The 14,872-nt window shown below is 50.4% G+C and overlaps 1 protein-coding gene across 2 annotated transcripts in view; it reads right to left on the bottom strand.

The window, feature by feature from the left end:
- Positions 1-805: 805 nt before the first annotated feature.
- MPZL1 (myelin protein zero like 1) overlaps positions 806-14,872 on the bottom strand; it is a 356,406-nt gene continuing 342,339 nt past the window's right edge. For both annotated transcript variants that reach the window (XM_069635931.1, XM_069635932.1), the window contains one exon: positions 806-2,999. In XM_069635931.1, coding sequence (XP_069492032.1) covers positions 2,898-2,999 — 102 coding nt within the window. In that variant the 3' untranslated portion in view covers positions 806-2,897. The remainder of the gene's footprint in view (positions 3,000-14,872) is intronic.

Consider the following 14,872-nt stretch of genomic DNA (forward strand, 5'->3'; position numbering starts at 1 on the left):
GGAGCACGACATCCACACGAAAAATACTAATATGCAGATTAAGAAAAGGCAAGGATGGCAGAGACTGAAGTGGAAAAGGGAAAACACGTGACAATGCAGGCAGTAAAACCATCCAGCCCCACTGGTACAGGTCCAGACCGACTATGCCACAGCCAGCACAGAGCACACCTGTTGCTGCAAATGCAGTTTGGCTTTGCATTTGAAAACAATGGTTTTTCTGTGAAAAAGCTTCACTATTGCGGGGTGACATAATATCAATGTAGAGTAAAAGTGATGGCCAAACCAGCAATTTGATTAAAGTTTGATGAATAAAAAAGTTTAAGTGCAGCTACTGGGTTTCCTTAATAAAAGCAGCAGAGGAAGTTCCAAAAATACACAACGCTCATTCGCTCATCTTTATGCCGCTGCACGATCTTGTACATTATGGAGTGTCTTAAAAAGAGGCAAGTAGCAAAGGCTTTGAGATCCTTCTCAGTTTGCTTCAATGGCAGTCCCATAGCAGAAACAGTCATTATAATTCTATGGCCGAGATGAAGTCAGTAGGACCCTGTGGAGACTAGCGATATACCAAGTGTACACTTTCATGGTCCGGATGTGCCGATATTCCTCTGCTCCCCAATCAGAGACTGAAGATGCTCCAACAGATTCTAAACACAAGCACACCAGATTCAAAAGCCTGAGATTCAGTGTCCCTAAATCTATTCCACTAAATTATTAATGGCATAGTGTTTTCACAGCAGGAGTAACAATATAGCAATGATCGGATAATGAAATGCAAAAATAAATACAAAAGATTACATTTGAGTGTTTTCTGAAGATGTCCATTTGTTTATTTTTATTGTTTTTAAATGAGCAGCTTTGTATACCCAAGAAGAAAAGTCAGCACCTTGTGAGCACTACACAAAGCAAGAAGACTCAAATCAAACTAAATTGCTCTGCCTCAATATAGTGTTTGCAAAATATATCAATCACATCACTGGATGCTCAAGTCTCCTTTTCTGGGGAAATAGACAAGCAAGTGGAAACTGTACAAGCCTAGGTCTCAATCCTCCGGTAAAAAAAGAAATGTATAAGCAAGTAGGTTGTTAACCTTGCACACACATTTAGTCACGGAAATGTTCCCAATCTGCTAAAAAAAGATTCAGGTGGCATTAATCGGGGAAGATGGGTTTGAGAATGCCATAATGACGAACAGGCAGCGAGAGAGGAACAGTTCCTTGACTACCACCTTGGCAGGCCAAGCCCCTTCTTCCTTTCACTGTGATGGATAACATTTTTGTAGTGGGTTTTGGGAAACTAACAGCCCAGCATATTAAAGTCTCCCTAGACATAAGCACCAAAGCAGGGAGAATTCACAACAAATGCCAACTCTACAGCAAATAGGCAGTAAAAGCAGCAATCAGAATAACCAGTTTGACAAAAGTAAACAAAGCTATATGGCAGTGTATTCGAGTACAGGTAGCTAAAAAGGCATTTTTAATAACTGGACTCCTAGCGGGCCACCTTGGCACGCAATCTCTGAAAATTTAGGAGTGTTCCAATTGGTCTGATGGTAAGCGGTCATGGTTGGAAATGTCACTTAACATGATTACACTTTAAGATTCCTACAGAGCAAAGAATGGAACACCTCAGAAGTTTTGTTCCTTTTAATGTCTTTTCTGCAGGTCAGAGAAGATGTGGCGCCATTGGAGTGTTCCCAAAAGCAGGGGTTTGCACACTGGATGTCTAAAAAACCAAATCGTTATAAGGCCAGTTTCAGAAATTTGGTATTTGACCTCCAAGTGTAGATCTAGTGCCCGCAAACCCTGGTCAACGCTCTGCCCACTGCAAATAAGGGATAGATCACTGCTGTCCCGTTTCTCCGGAACTTCTTGTCAGCAGAAAAAGGCATCCGAGTTTACAGTTACAAATTCAACCAACATTTCCTTTGAGAACGAACGACTTGAAAAACATCCTTCAAGGCTTTTCGTTGTGGGCCCTCAATGCTTTTGACCTGCCTCGCATATTTCCCAGACCTGCATGACTCGACTTCTGGCTTTCCAGAAGTGAGTAGATGCATGCCACATGGGCAATTCCTCCTGCCACCTGACGGGGGTGTCAGATTGTGGCTTTTGAATTGGGTGGGGCCCATTAGTTTTGCAGATCCTTTTGTAGCAATGGACGAAAGCAGCTTTACAATTATTAGTTTGTAGAATAAAATGGTGCAGAAAGCAGGAACAAGAGGAAAAGGACTATGTAAACTAGACAAAGAACGAGTTGCTGCAGGTTCACGCACACTTTGATTATCTAAAGAGGTACAATCTAAACTGCAGCTTTTCAGGTACCATCAACATTCGGTGTTGTATAACCGTCCCAATGTGTCCAGTACACGCACAATCAGATTTCTAGACAAGTTTCACACTGAAAAAGGAGCAGCTTGTGTCCTGAAATCACTACACGGTACAGAAATGGCAGTGGTGTTGGAAGGCTGGTGGCCATACCACCTTCTTGACAGCTGTACGGAGTAGCTCGATTGTTGAGTTTTATGTCCTAAGCAAGTTCTGTTTCTACTAAAATACACTCCTTTTTATATTAAAAATCGCATGTAACAATTTGCAAAAAAATAGTTTCTTTACTCCAACCCAACCAATCTTTCGCTCATAAGAAAGATGAAGGAAGGATTGTTTTCCAACCACATCTCAAGCATGCACCATTGGTCTCCACTTTGGTACAAATTAAATAGAATATTTACAGGCACATTTATATATATAATACACATATATCTCTCCGTATTCACATGCATTGGTCCAAGGCAGCAAGGCCATATGTGGTTCCTGGGTCACATCCATTTCAAGTGATTCCAGTTCTATAGGTTATCCCTTTTCCAGCTTTGTTTGGCACCACGTGGGAGTCTAGCCTCAGTTTTTTCTAATATCAGCATACACAACAGATTCGGATTTGATGATCTGATCGCTTGCTTGACCGCCAGAATGATCTAGTTGTGCATATATGATCGGGCCCTGCGGACAGTAGGAAAAATAAGAAATATATTCATTTTTTTTTTATTCCTCTGGCAGACCTAGCAAAAGGATACGAAATGATACGACATTTGATTGGTAGGTTTATTGCTTTTGAGCGGGTACATGCACAGAAACATTGTTCCCAAACCTCTTTTACCAAACAGACATGGCAGACCATATATTTACTTTAAAAATAGTTTAATGCCTGCAACTATGTAAAAGAAAAAGACAAGCAACTTCTTTTTGCATTAAGCAGATCATCGATTTGTATCATATCAAAAGGAAATATTGTGAGCCAGCACTTTGTAGAAGAAAAGAAAGATGTACTTAATTGAAATGTTCTATCCGGTTATCTGGTGTTTGGGTGTGGACATTTCACGGTTTCTAAATTTAAACACTTGCTATCTACCGTGGGTTCTGTTTGTAGGGCTCAGTAATATCAATGCACACCTCTGGGGAAGGGCTTCTATGTTCATTCCCCGACTCTTAAGGGGGCAAGCGTTTCAGGGAAGTCCGCGCAATACTCGCAAGAGGGGAGGAGAAGAACAAGTTACTTTCTTACCTGGTAACGTTCTTTCGATGGGATGGTCCGACGACGTATTCCATATCTATGACATGTAATCACCACAGCTGTGCTGCTTCGGAAACTTTTTTCGGCGTCTGCGTCCTGCGTCGATGACGTCGATGCGCCGCCGTCGAGGACCTCCTCCAACGTCCGACGTCATCCGATGTGATAAGTAGGACGCACGACGCCAGTAGCCTCAGTTGTAGTTTTTTCCCCCAGAACGTGTGACATTAGTCAACTGCCAGTCCGACACAAAGCCTTGCGGAACGTAAGCTGCAATCGCAACAGAAATTCTGCAGCGGGGAAGGCAGGGCGGGAGCGATATGGAATACGTCGTCGGACCATCCCATCGAAAGAACGTTACCAGGTAAGAAAGTAACTTGTTCTTCGAGGGGATTGGGTCCTCCGACGTATTCCATATCTATGACAGACTCCCAAAGCAGTACCAAATCAAGGAGGAGGGAAAGAATTTAGAAACAAAATTTAGAATAGCCAATCAAATAGCAGAGCAAAGGACCGCCTTGCCAAAGGCCAGATCCTGCCCTCTGATGGAATCGAGGGAATAATGCCGTACAAATGTATGTACTGAAGCCCAGGTGGCAGCATCACAGATGTTGCGAATAGGAACACCCCTCTGCAGGGCAGTAGATGCAGCCATGCCCCTGGTAGAATGGGCCCGCAAGCCAGCCGGTGGGTCCTTACCCGCCAAGCGGTAACACTCCGAGATGGCCAAAATAATCCAGCGGGACAAAGTCTGTTTCGTCACAGCTTGCCCCAAGCGCTTACCAGCGTAACCAATAAAGAGTTGATCGTCCACTCTGACCCGGGACATGCGAGAAACATAAAAGCTCAAAGCTCTCCTAGGATCAAGCCTATGGAGCCTCTCCTCTTCCTTACCAGGATGCGGAGGAAAGCTCAAAGCTCTCCTAGGATCAAGCCTATGGAGCCTCTCCTCTTCCTTACCAGGATGCGGAGGAGGATAGAATGCCGGAAGAACAATCTTCTGGGCCAAATGAAATTCCGTCACTACCTTTGGAAGAAAAGAAGGACGAACTCGAAGGACAACCCTGTCCTTGTGAAATACAGTGAAGGGTGGCTTAACAGAAAGTGCCTGTAACTCACTCACTCTGCGAGCGGAAGTAACCGCAACTAAAAACACAGTTTTCAAAGTCAACAGCCTCAAAGGGCAAGAATGTAAAGGCTCAAACGGAGCACCCATAAGAAACCTAAGAACAAGGTTTAAATCCCAACCGGGCACCAGGAAAGGCGACGGAGGGAACACATTAGTGAGCCCTTTCAGAAACTGTGAAATTAAAGGGATTTTAAAGTAAGAACATTCTTCAGATGAGCGCTTAAAGATGGACAGCGCCGCCAGGTAACCTTTAATGGTACCCCCTTGCAAGCCCCTGTGGGCCAAAGAAAGCAAAAAGGACAGAACCATGGGGATGTCAATGCAAAAGGATCCACATTCTGAACTCTGCACCAGTCGCAGAACTTACGCCAACGGCAACGGTACAGAGACTTAGTTGCGGGCCTTCGGGCCGAAAGCAACACCTCCATCACGTCTTCAGGGAGGTCCCAATCCTTATACCTCAACCTTTCAGAAGCCAAGCGTGAAGGTTGAGGGATCCGACCTCTGGATGGAGAACCTGACCCCCCTCCCGTGAGAGCAGATCGTCTCGGTAGGGAAGACGACGTGGAGGGCAGATGGACAAGTCGAGAAGGTCCGGGTACCACGTCCTCCGAGCCCACGCCGGAGCAATGAGGATCATCCGGGAACCGAACTTCCGTAACCTCCGCAGCACTTGCGGGATGACGGGGACTGGAGGAAACGCGTACAGCAGCGGGAATGACCACTCCACCACAAACGCGTCTCCTAAGGCTCCTTTCGGAGGAAATTCCCGCGAGCAAAACCTCTCGCACTTCCGGTTGACACTGGAGGCGAAGAGATCCACTTGAGGGGTCCCCCAAAGGGCGAAGATCTCCAGGAGAATCTCCTGAGCCAACTCCCACTCGTGAGAGATCGCGCTCTGCCTGCTCAGAGCGTCCGCCGTCACGTTTTCGTCTCCGGCCAGATGAACTGCCGAGATCGAAACTTCCTGCCGGATGGCCCAGAACTCGAGCTGCATCGCCTCCCTGCACAGAGGAAGTGACCCTGCCCCCCCCCTTTTTGTTGAGGTAGTGCATGGCCACAGTGTTGTCCGTCATGATCAGGACAGTCTTTCCTCGCACAGTCGGCAGAAAAGCCTTCAGGGCTAGCCTGACGGCCCTCAGCTCCAACAGATTGATATGGAGTCTGGACTCCGACGGAGACCAACGATCGCTGACTGTCAGCCCGTTGGCATGAGCTCCCCATCCCGTGAGGGATGCATCCGTCACGATCGTCACCTCCGGCCAGGGTAGCCAAAATGGAGCCCCCTTCATCAAGTTGCCTTCGACGGCCCACCACAGAAGGTCCCGGGTGACCGAGGGCGGCACCTGAACCGGGTCCGACATCCTGCCGGAGGACTGCGACCATTGCGTCTTGAGTGCCCACTGCAAAGATCTCATCCGCAGGCGAGCCTCTGGCACCAGAAGAATGCAGGATGCCATGAGGCCGAGCAACCTCAAGAACTCGAACGCCGGGAGCGTCTGGGCATGCTGAAACTTGTGCACCATCTGCTGAATGTGAAGAGCCCTCACCTGGGGAGGAAAACACTGCCCCAGGGAAGTGTCGAGCACTGCTCCGATGTACTGGAGCTTCTGTGTTGGCGTCAAATGGGACTTCTTTAAATTGAGGGAGAAGCCCAGCCTGTGAAGGGAGTGGCAGGCGACGGACAGATGATCCAGGACTTGCTCGGGAGAGCTCCCCCTGATCAACCAATCGTCCAGGTAGGGGTAGACGTGAATCCCCCCTTGCCTGAGATGCGCTGCCACCACCACCATGAGCTTGGTGAAAACCCTCGGGGCGGAGGTCAAACCGAACGGCAGGACCCGAAACTGAAAGTGCGAGTCGCCAACCGCGAACCTCAGGTACTTCTTGTGCTTGGGATGGATCGGCACATGGAAGTAAGCATCCTTGAGGTCGAGTGACACCAACCAGTCCTGAAGCTGAAGGGCCTGGAGGACTTGAGAGAGAGTAACCATCTTGAACTTGTCCTTCCTGAGGAGTTTGTTCAAACCGCGCAAGTCCATGATGGGTCTCAATCCCCCGTCTTTCTTGGAAATCAAAAAATAAGGGGAATACCATCCCTTGTTCCTCTCCGCTACAGGCACCAGTTCTATGGCGCCTTTCTCCAGCAGGGCTTGAATTTCCTGCGCAAGGAGCGGATCCGGACACTTCAAAGAGAGGTTCCCCGGTGGATTGTCGCGAGGCCTGTGCCGAAAGGGAAGACAGTAGCCGTGGGTTATGATCTCCAGAACCCACACATCTGAAGTAATGGCACGCCACTCTACAAGATGCTGCGCCAGCCTTCCCCCAACCGGCGAACCATGGGACATGGCCTCATGACTGAGTAGGAGCGGCTGCGGCGTTACCTGAGGGCAAAGAGGCAACTGCCCGAGCGGCCTTGGCACCACGGGTACCTTGTCGTCCACCTCTGGTACCCCTGCGTTGGCCCCTTTGACTGCCAGCTCCTCTTGCTTTACCAAAGGACGAGTAATAGCGAAAGGAGCCACCCCTCCACTGCTGTCCCCTAGGACGAAAAGGCGGAGGTTGGCGAACTGCAGCGCCCAACGACTTCGCTGCAGCTTTTGAGGTCTGCAACCTCTCAAGGCTCTCGTCAGCCTTGCTGCCAAAAAGATGTTCACCATCAAAGGGCATGTTGAGGAGCCGGGACTGCACATCAGGAGCAAACCCCGACTTCCGCAACCACGCAAACCTGCGTATCACGGTGCTCGCCGCCATGGACCTACTGACGCATTCAGCTAAGTCCAAACCCGACTGAACGGACTCACACATGGCATCCTTACCATCCTGGACCATAGCAAGGAAACCATCCCGTTCGTCCCCTTCGGGAATATGTTCAGCCGCCAACGCAACAGTTCCACAGAGTGTGCGTGAAACGCGACAAGGCACAAATGGAGTTGGCCGCCTGAAGCGCCATACCACCAGAAGAAAACACCTTCTTCGCCCAGCCATCAAAACGTTTGTCGTCCCTATCAGGAGGGATGGTAGGGTACGACGCCTGCTTAGCCGGGGCCGTGGCCGCCTGCACCACCAAACTTTCCGGAGTGGGGTGCCTGGCCAAGTAGCAGGGGTCGCCACTGGCTGGACGGTATTTACGCGACAAGGATCTGCCCACTGCCGGGAGACTCTCCGGAGCAGTCCAAGCCGCCGCCACCCTACGCTGTAAAGCCATATGGAACGGCAGTACCGGGTCAGTTGGGGGACCAACATCAAGGATGTCCGTCAGATCATCCTGCACAAACTCCCCTGGGGGAGCAGACCACCCCAGAAACTCAGACACCCTAGCCATAAGGCGCCGGTATGAGGAATCGGCATGGGAGCCAGGCTCAGGCCGACCAAATTCCACCTCCGGAGAGGTGTCCAGTCCACTGGCATCATGCAGCGACTGCCTCAAATCGTCAAATTGACTATGGCCCAAGACAATGTCATCTGGCACCAGACTAGGAACCAGGCCATCCGAATCCTCATCCGCCTCAGAAATATAATCCAAGTGGTGGAAAGGCACCCGAGAGTGCCTTCCTAGGGGGTACACCCGGGACACGGGGCACCTCCGACACGAAAGGCGTCGATGGCGTCGAGCGAATCGGCGCCGCCGTCGAGAAAACCGGCAACGGCGCCGAGAGGATCGGCGTCGAGGAAATCGGCGTCGACGTCAGATGCAGCGCCTCCAGTATCGGCGGCGTCGACACAGCCCTCGAAGCCGGAGCCCCGAGCGTGTCCCTCGACGACCTGACCGTCGACGGCTTCGACGACTTCCTCGGAGCCGGAGCCTCGAGAAAGCCTGTCGACGCCCTCAACGCCTCAGACGTCGATGTCTTCCTCGAAGACATCACAGGTGCACACGGTCTCGATCGCGTCGAGGACCGGGACCTGGAACGGGTACGGCGAGAACGAGCCTCCTTGTCCGAACGGGACCTCTCCCGCGACTCGTGCCGACCACTCTTGCGAGCGGTGTCTCTCGACCTCACACGGCCGACCCCACTCGGGGGCGCGGACGGTTGAGTACCCTGCGACTCAAGAATCGCCAACATTTTCTTCCCGAAGGAAGCCCATTCCTCCGGCGTCGCACGGCTGGTGGGATAACCGACGTGCCGGGCAGAGTCCTCGGAAGAGGACCTGGAAGGCGACCGGTGACGGCGCTTCCGAGAATGCCTCGAAGAGGCTGAGGAGTGGCGAGACCGACTCCTAGAAGAAGACCGACGAGACTTCCGACGATGACGCGGAGAGTCACCCCTCGAATCATCCGTCGAAAGCCCCGCCGACTTCGACTTCCGGGGCTTGGACACCCGACCTACCGATAATTTCTTCTTACGTTCGCGTAAGGCCTTGGACGTGAGCGACAGGCAGTCGACACAGTCATCCGTGTCGTGGGCCTCCCCGAGGCACCAGAGGCAGGCGTCGTGCGAGTCAGTCACCGACATCTTGGACCCACACTCCCCGCACTTCTTGAAGCCCGGACGCGGGGCTGAAGACGAAGTGGAAGACATCGTCGAAGGAATATTCCCAAACGAACAGGTTCGAAGAACCAGAAAGAACAGAACTCCAAAGAGTCGAGGCTAGAACCGAGAAACACGAAGCAACACGTTCGCGGAAAAAACGGAACTGAGGCTACTGGCGTCGTGCGTCCTACTTATCACATCGGATGACGGCGGCGCATCGACGTCATCGACGCAGGACGCAGATGCCGAAAAAAGTTTCCGAAGCAGCACAGCTGTGGTGATTACATGTCATAGATATGGAATACGTCGGAGGACCCAATCCCCTCGAAGTTATGTAGTATGTTACAGGTGAGAAACATCTTCGAACCGTCTTTGAGGGCAATAGCATCAAAAAGTCACCAAATCTTCAGAAAAGATTACTTTAATTTGCAGCACCTTTGGGAAGGGGTTTTAGAAATTGTTAAAAACCCAAGATTAATCAGCAAGTTAAACTAAAAGGGAAGGTTGCAATTATTGCAAAAAGGACCTGCTAAATAGTAGGCAGAGTTAGCACAAGTCGCTGTTGTGTGCACAATGTTCCCCTACAGGTTCAATGTTATTCGGTGAGTCAGAAACAAGCAGCAAGCCTCTCACTGGAAGCAACAGGAGCGGTTTAAGCTACAGTACAGCTGTGAAGGTGTAGGCTGGGCGGGTTACGGTCATGGGTCAAGTAGGAGGCCATGACCCTGGACAACATAACCAGATGAAGAAAGAGGAGTCGAATGCTGGGGATTGGAGCAGCTACTTCTGTAGCAAAGATTGCAGCCTGGGTAAATAATGCAATGTAGACGGTGTCTGAACGGTACAATTGCAGATAAGTATGTGCTTGAAATATCATGGGTCTTGGACACTGCCTACTGCTGGCCCTCTTTCAGGAGAGTTTATGTTCCAGTCACAAGATAAGTCTGTAAAGTAGCTGACAAGTGCTAATCAGAGGAAAGGACACTTGAAGGCGAGCGGATCGGCTGCCAGTCGAGTCAAGGGAAAGGAGCCTGGAATGAGGGTCCTAGAGCACTGGATCCAGCAGTACTAAACCTGATTGCAGAGTGCAGGGGCAGAGCTTTCATCTTTCTTGGCTAAATCCCCTTCCGGGTGATAGAGGACGAGATCCAGCTTTTGACAAAAGTTTGGTGGAGATATCCCTATTCTTATTCGCACATCCAGCCTACAAACAGGCACACCATCATCGAAACATTTGATGGCCACCCAATCAAGAGTTGTCACTGCATTACACATTTCCCAGGATGTGAATTAAGGCGTGAATCACAGACAATCATTCACGCATCTGGCCACATATGCTAATAGCTGCACTAAGCCATAATGGAAGAGGGAGAGCGGTTTGAGTTGGAATGATTTGCAAGATAAAATGATTGCCTTCCCCTCAAATATGTTGCTGGGTTCACTATCCTGGGAATACTCTAAAATCCATGATGGCTCTCAAGCTGAACACTGACTAGTCAGATCTGATCATCTTGGCCAGAGGGAGAGACTATAAAGTAATCCCCCTCCATCTAGTTTCATCAGTAAATATGTCATTTATAACACACGGTACACAACTGTTTCTAGACAAGACATGGGGGAAGAAGACAGAGGGAGGACAAAACAGACAATTCTAACTAGCCCTTGTGTCAGCAGCTCAGGAAGGTGGGTGAGGTGATGCAGAATAAGTTCCCACTATTCGTGGAGGGTCTCCCCAACAGGGTAGAGCAGGTTCTAGAGTTCGGGAATAGTTTGCTAGTTGACACTAGCAGTGGAAAGAAGAGGGGCCCTCAGGGGCGACTTGTGTGTAAAAACTGATGGATGCGCTAGGGGCCACTGTTTAGGGTTGCAATTACTCACCAGTCGAATCCACTCCGGTTGCAGGTTCAAATGCGGCAATCTTGCTGCTCTGCGGCTTTCAACAACAAAGATACATCGTTAATTCCCAAACGGGACATTGGCGATTTCTCCACTCCTGGTGGATGGATCAGGCCAGTTCCGCTGTAGCAGGCTTCAGGGCACAGAGGAGCGCAGCTGTAATGGGTTTGCAAAGTTTGTCACCACGACTGGGCGACACGGTAACTGCGTGTACTCCGGTTCGGGCACACTCACTTTACTCCAGACCTGGGAACGCCAAGTGTACGAAATTCGGTGTGAGTGCTGTGAACACAGAGTTTACGGGGTACCAAGTTGCAAGAGCCTCCTCGAAACGGCGGTGGTGACAGAGCAAAGGTCCTGAATAAGCTGGTCAACCCACTGGTTGGCCCAGGGACACTCGAGAAGGCTTACTTGCAGGTGCCGAGAATAGTTGGTCCCACTATTCCAATGGGTCGGAGCATCTTCGCAGACCTTCTAGGACGATCATATGCAGTGGGGTCCAGCAGGACGACAGCGGGCTCAGGGTGCCAAACCTTCCAGCAGGATACCAGCTGTACCTTTATCCTGCTTCTTAATCTCAGGATACTTGGATCCTATTCTTCGTTCAGTGAGAACTCCAGAGATCGACATGGTATGGGTGTTTGGAGCCTTCTCTAATCCAAAATCTCCTTCACACCACAACGAAGAGGACCCAATGGGAGATCTGCTCACATACAGGCATACCATACGTGGACCAATCAAGGACCACAGTGGTCCCAGGCATTCACAGCACACCAGACTCTCTGGCACCCAGGATGTGTATTGGAACCAGACAGTCTAGCCCACATATTGGAAGCACACACAGAAGGGATGCAGATGCCCGCGAAAGCCTGGTGTTTCGCAGGAGAATGCATGCCCAAATAAGGACTGACCCGGGTCCGCTCAATCTGGGGAAGGTGAAGAGGCAAGATGGCCAAAGGACAGGACAAAACCTTGTGGCATGGCCATTTGGAGCCATTTGTGCCAAACATGGTAACCACGGTTTACCTGGCAGGAAAGGGTTAAAAATATACAAAAAGATAAGCTGCCACCAGCACTGTCCAAGGCACAGCTGCACTTCTCCTAAAAAATCCTTCGAGAGTATCTAGGTCCTTTAGAAATGACAGGAAGACCCAAGTGCACTGTACTGTAAGGTTTGTGGTGCACTTGCAACATGTTGCAGAAAAGTTGCAACATTGCCAAGGTCTAGGGAAACCAAGTCTCCCAGTACTGACTGTCTATGGGCATGTCAGTTTCCCCATAAGAAGTGAGCGAAAAGCCCAGGGGAGTGCAGCAGAAGGCTTTGCTCCTCTGGTAAAGTCAGCTTATGGTGTTAAGCAAAGAGCTGGGGGGTATACCACCGGAGGGAAAATTACACATGAAATGGAAATCTTTCCAAACAGTATCCACAAACATCAAATCTGTGCTGGAGAGGCTGTAAAGAGGGGAGACTGCCCGAGCATTAATGGTTTCTGGTCTGAAATGAAATCTCAGATGCTTGAGGATTTTTAAAGATATTGCCCACGTGGGAGAAAGGCTATGGCTCTGCGGACCTCGAGCGAGGAACGTGCCAAAAGCACAAAAACGAATTTTCATGGACCTACTGATAGCTGCTTGGCTAACAATTGCACAAAAATGGAAACAAGCACCACCGACTACTTATGAATGGCTGCAGAAAGTGTGGTCATATCACAATGGAATGGTTAACATAAGATTCAGGGCAGGCAACAAAACTTCTGGAAAGATTTGGGGGCAGTGCTAGCCTTCCTACAAAGTGACTATATGGTGCAGTGGTGCCCACACACAATCAGAATCCTGGACCTATTTAGCTAAGCGACTTACAACTGCCCATCGACAAGGAGGAACACTGGTCCGGCAGGGGAGGGAGGACATGGGGTGAGACGGAAGTGGGGAAACGTTGATAATGTTAATATTGAAAGCTGATATAAATAACTGATGGCGAAGAAGCGTGGAGTAATACAGAGCGCCACTCAAATCCCAATAGTGCGGTCTAGTTGTCGTGGACCATTGAGAATACCACTTTGACGTGCCACAACGTTCGGAAGACAGGCTTGCTGGGATGCAGAGAAGAGAGCGAGACGGAGAGGAGCTGGTCCAGAGTCCAAGGACCACTGAATAACGAAGCCGAAGCTCCCACTGGGCACAGATGCTGGGAGACACGAGGACGCAAAGCTGTGTTCCCCCCAGAGCATAACTAACCTTCGTCAAACCACGGAAGGCCGCCGGACAACAGCAAAGGTAGATCGAACCCCACAGCAGACTGCTGGTGTCGCGAGGTAACGCACGTGGCCGTAACCCCGCCCTCCTGCGATCCGCCCCACGCATCGCCCTTCAGTCCTTGTCTCTGCGCTGTCAGGGCTGCACGCACTAGCATCACCAGGAATGTTTCCTTTTATTCCCTTTGTCCTTCCTTCCTGCTCCGGTTCCACAGTCATCTAGTCCACCGTCTATCCCGGAGCGTCTGGGGTTTGTGTCCTGTTCTTCATGTGAACATAGTTTCGCAAGGGCAGATCTCCACTCTCTTGGCTTAGAGGGTCTCGCTGGGACTCATGCTTCTATTGAGTTTCCCTCTCCGTCGGCTTCTTTGGTGGGAGGAGGTGTTTCAGCGTGTTCCTCCACCTCATTTTCAGCTCTTAATCGATGAAGAAGAAATGCCCGGTAAGTTCTTTACTTTTTAGGGCACCTTGGCCAGGGGACTCCTTCCTGGGGTCTTCCAAGACCAGGAGGGGCTTGAGTAGCTCTGTTAACAGAGATCCCTCCTGGGGTGCCTCAGAGGGGGCCCAATAGGCGCACTGGAGTCGTCTCCGAGGGTCCCTACAGCAGACCTGCCAAAACCGGACACTGTTCCGAGGTTCACCGTTTGGGTGCTAAAGTTCAGCCCAGTTCTTCTGTGGCTCTGGATACCGGGGTTCGCCCTGAGGTCTCCATCTCTGGAGCTTTCCACACTGATACAGGGGTATGCCTTGAGGTCTCTGGAGATTTCCACAAAAGTCACGGCTCGAGGCCCCTCTTGAGGAAGCTATTCGTCCTGGGTTAAAACCTGAGGTTCCTCTTCTTGGGGCTAAATCCAGCACTGACAGAACTGAGGGTTATGGCGGTACCGGTTCTGTCGAGGAGGCAAAGAAGGCACTCACGCACCACATGCCTTCCAGTACCAGCTCTGCCGAGGTTCCTCCACTGGAGGCTAATTCTGGGGCAGTTCCTAAAATGTCCAGTAAACATCCAAGATCTGCCAGCACCAGCTTGGCCGAGGATCCTTGTTTCAAGGCTAAAGTGTTACTTAAGTCCCCTGAGGAGACAATTGCCTCACCTTCGCCTGTGACGCAGTTCTCCTCAGGCGTCGACAAAATGGTGGGCCAACCTCAATGGTGGCCATTTTGGATACCCCTCTTACACCAATGTTCACAATGTCTGGTGCTGGAAGCATTTCTTTTGAGGCTGGGCAGCCTTTTCCACGCTATGTGGAAAACAAAAACCTGTTCCGCCCTTCATTCGATTGGCGTGCTTGGGCACCGCTGCCTCATACAGTTTTGCTACCTCCTGGTTCCGCACCAATGATGTATGTGGAGCCAGCCAGTGGTGGGCCCTCCTGGCACCAATCTTCAATGCGCTCATGGGGGTACACCCGTCACGAGCGGCCTCTACCTGTTCCAGCGCCTAAACCTTCAACTGAGGATGCGTTTTTTGGGAAGTTTCAGACGCTCATGCGATGACCCATTTTTTTTGTTTTTTTTTTTAAAGTATTTTATTGGTTTTGAAACAGGAA

The sequence above is a fragment of the Ambystoma mexicanum genome, chromosome 7p (genome assembly GCF_040938575.1).
Source record: "Ambystoma mexicanum isolate Mex_15411 chromosome 7p, UKY_AmexF1_1, whole genome shotgun sequence".
Classification (NCBI taxonomy): domain Eukaryota; kingdom Metazoa; phylum Chordata; class Amphibia; order Caudata; family Ambystomatidae; genus Ambystoma; species Ambystoma mexicanum.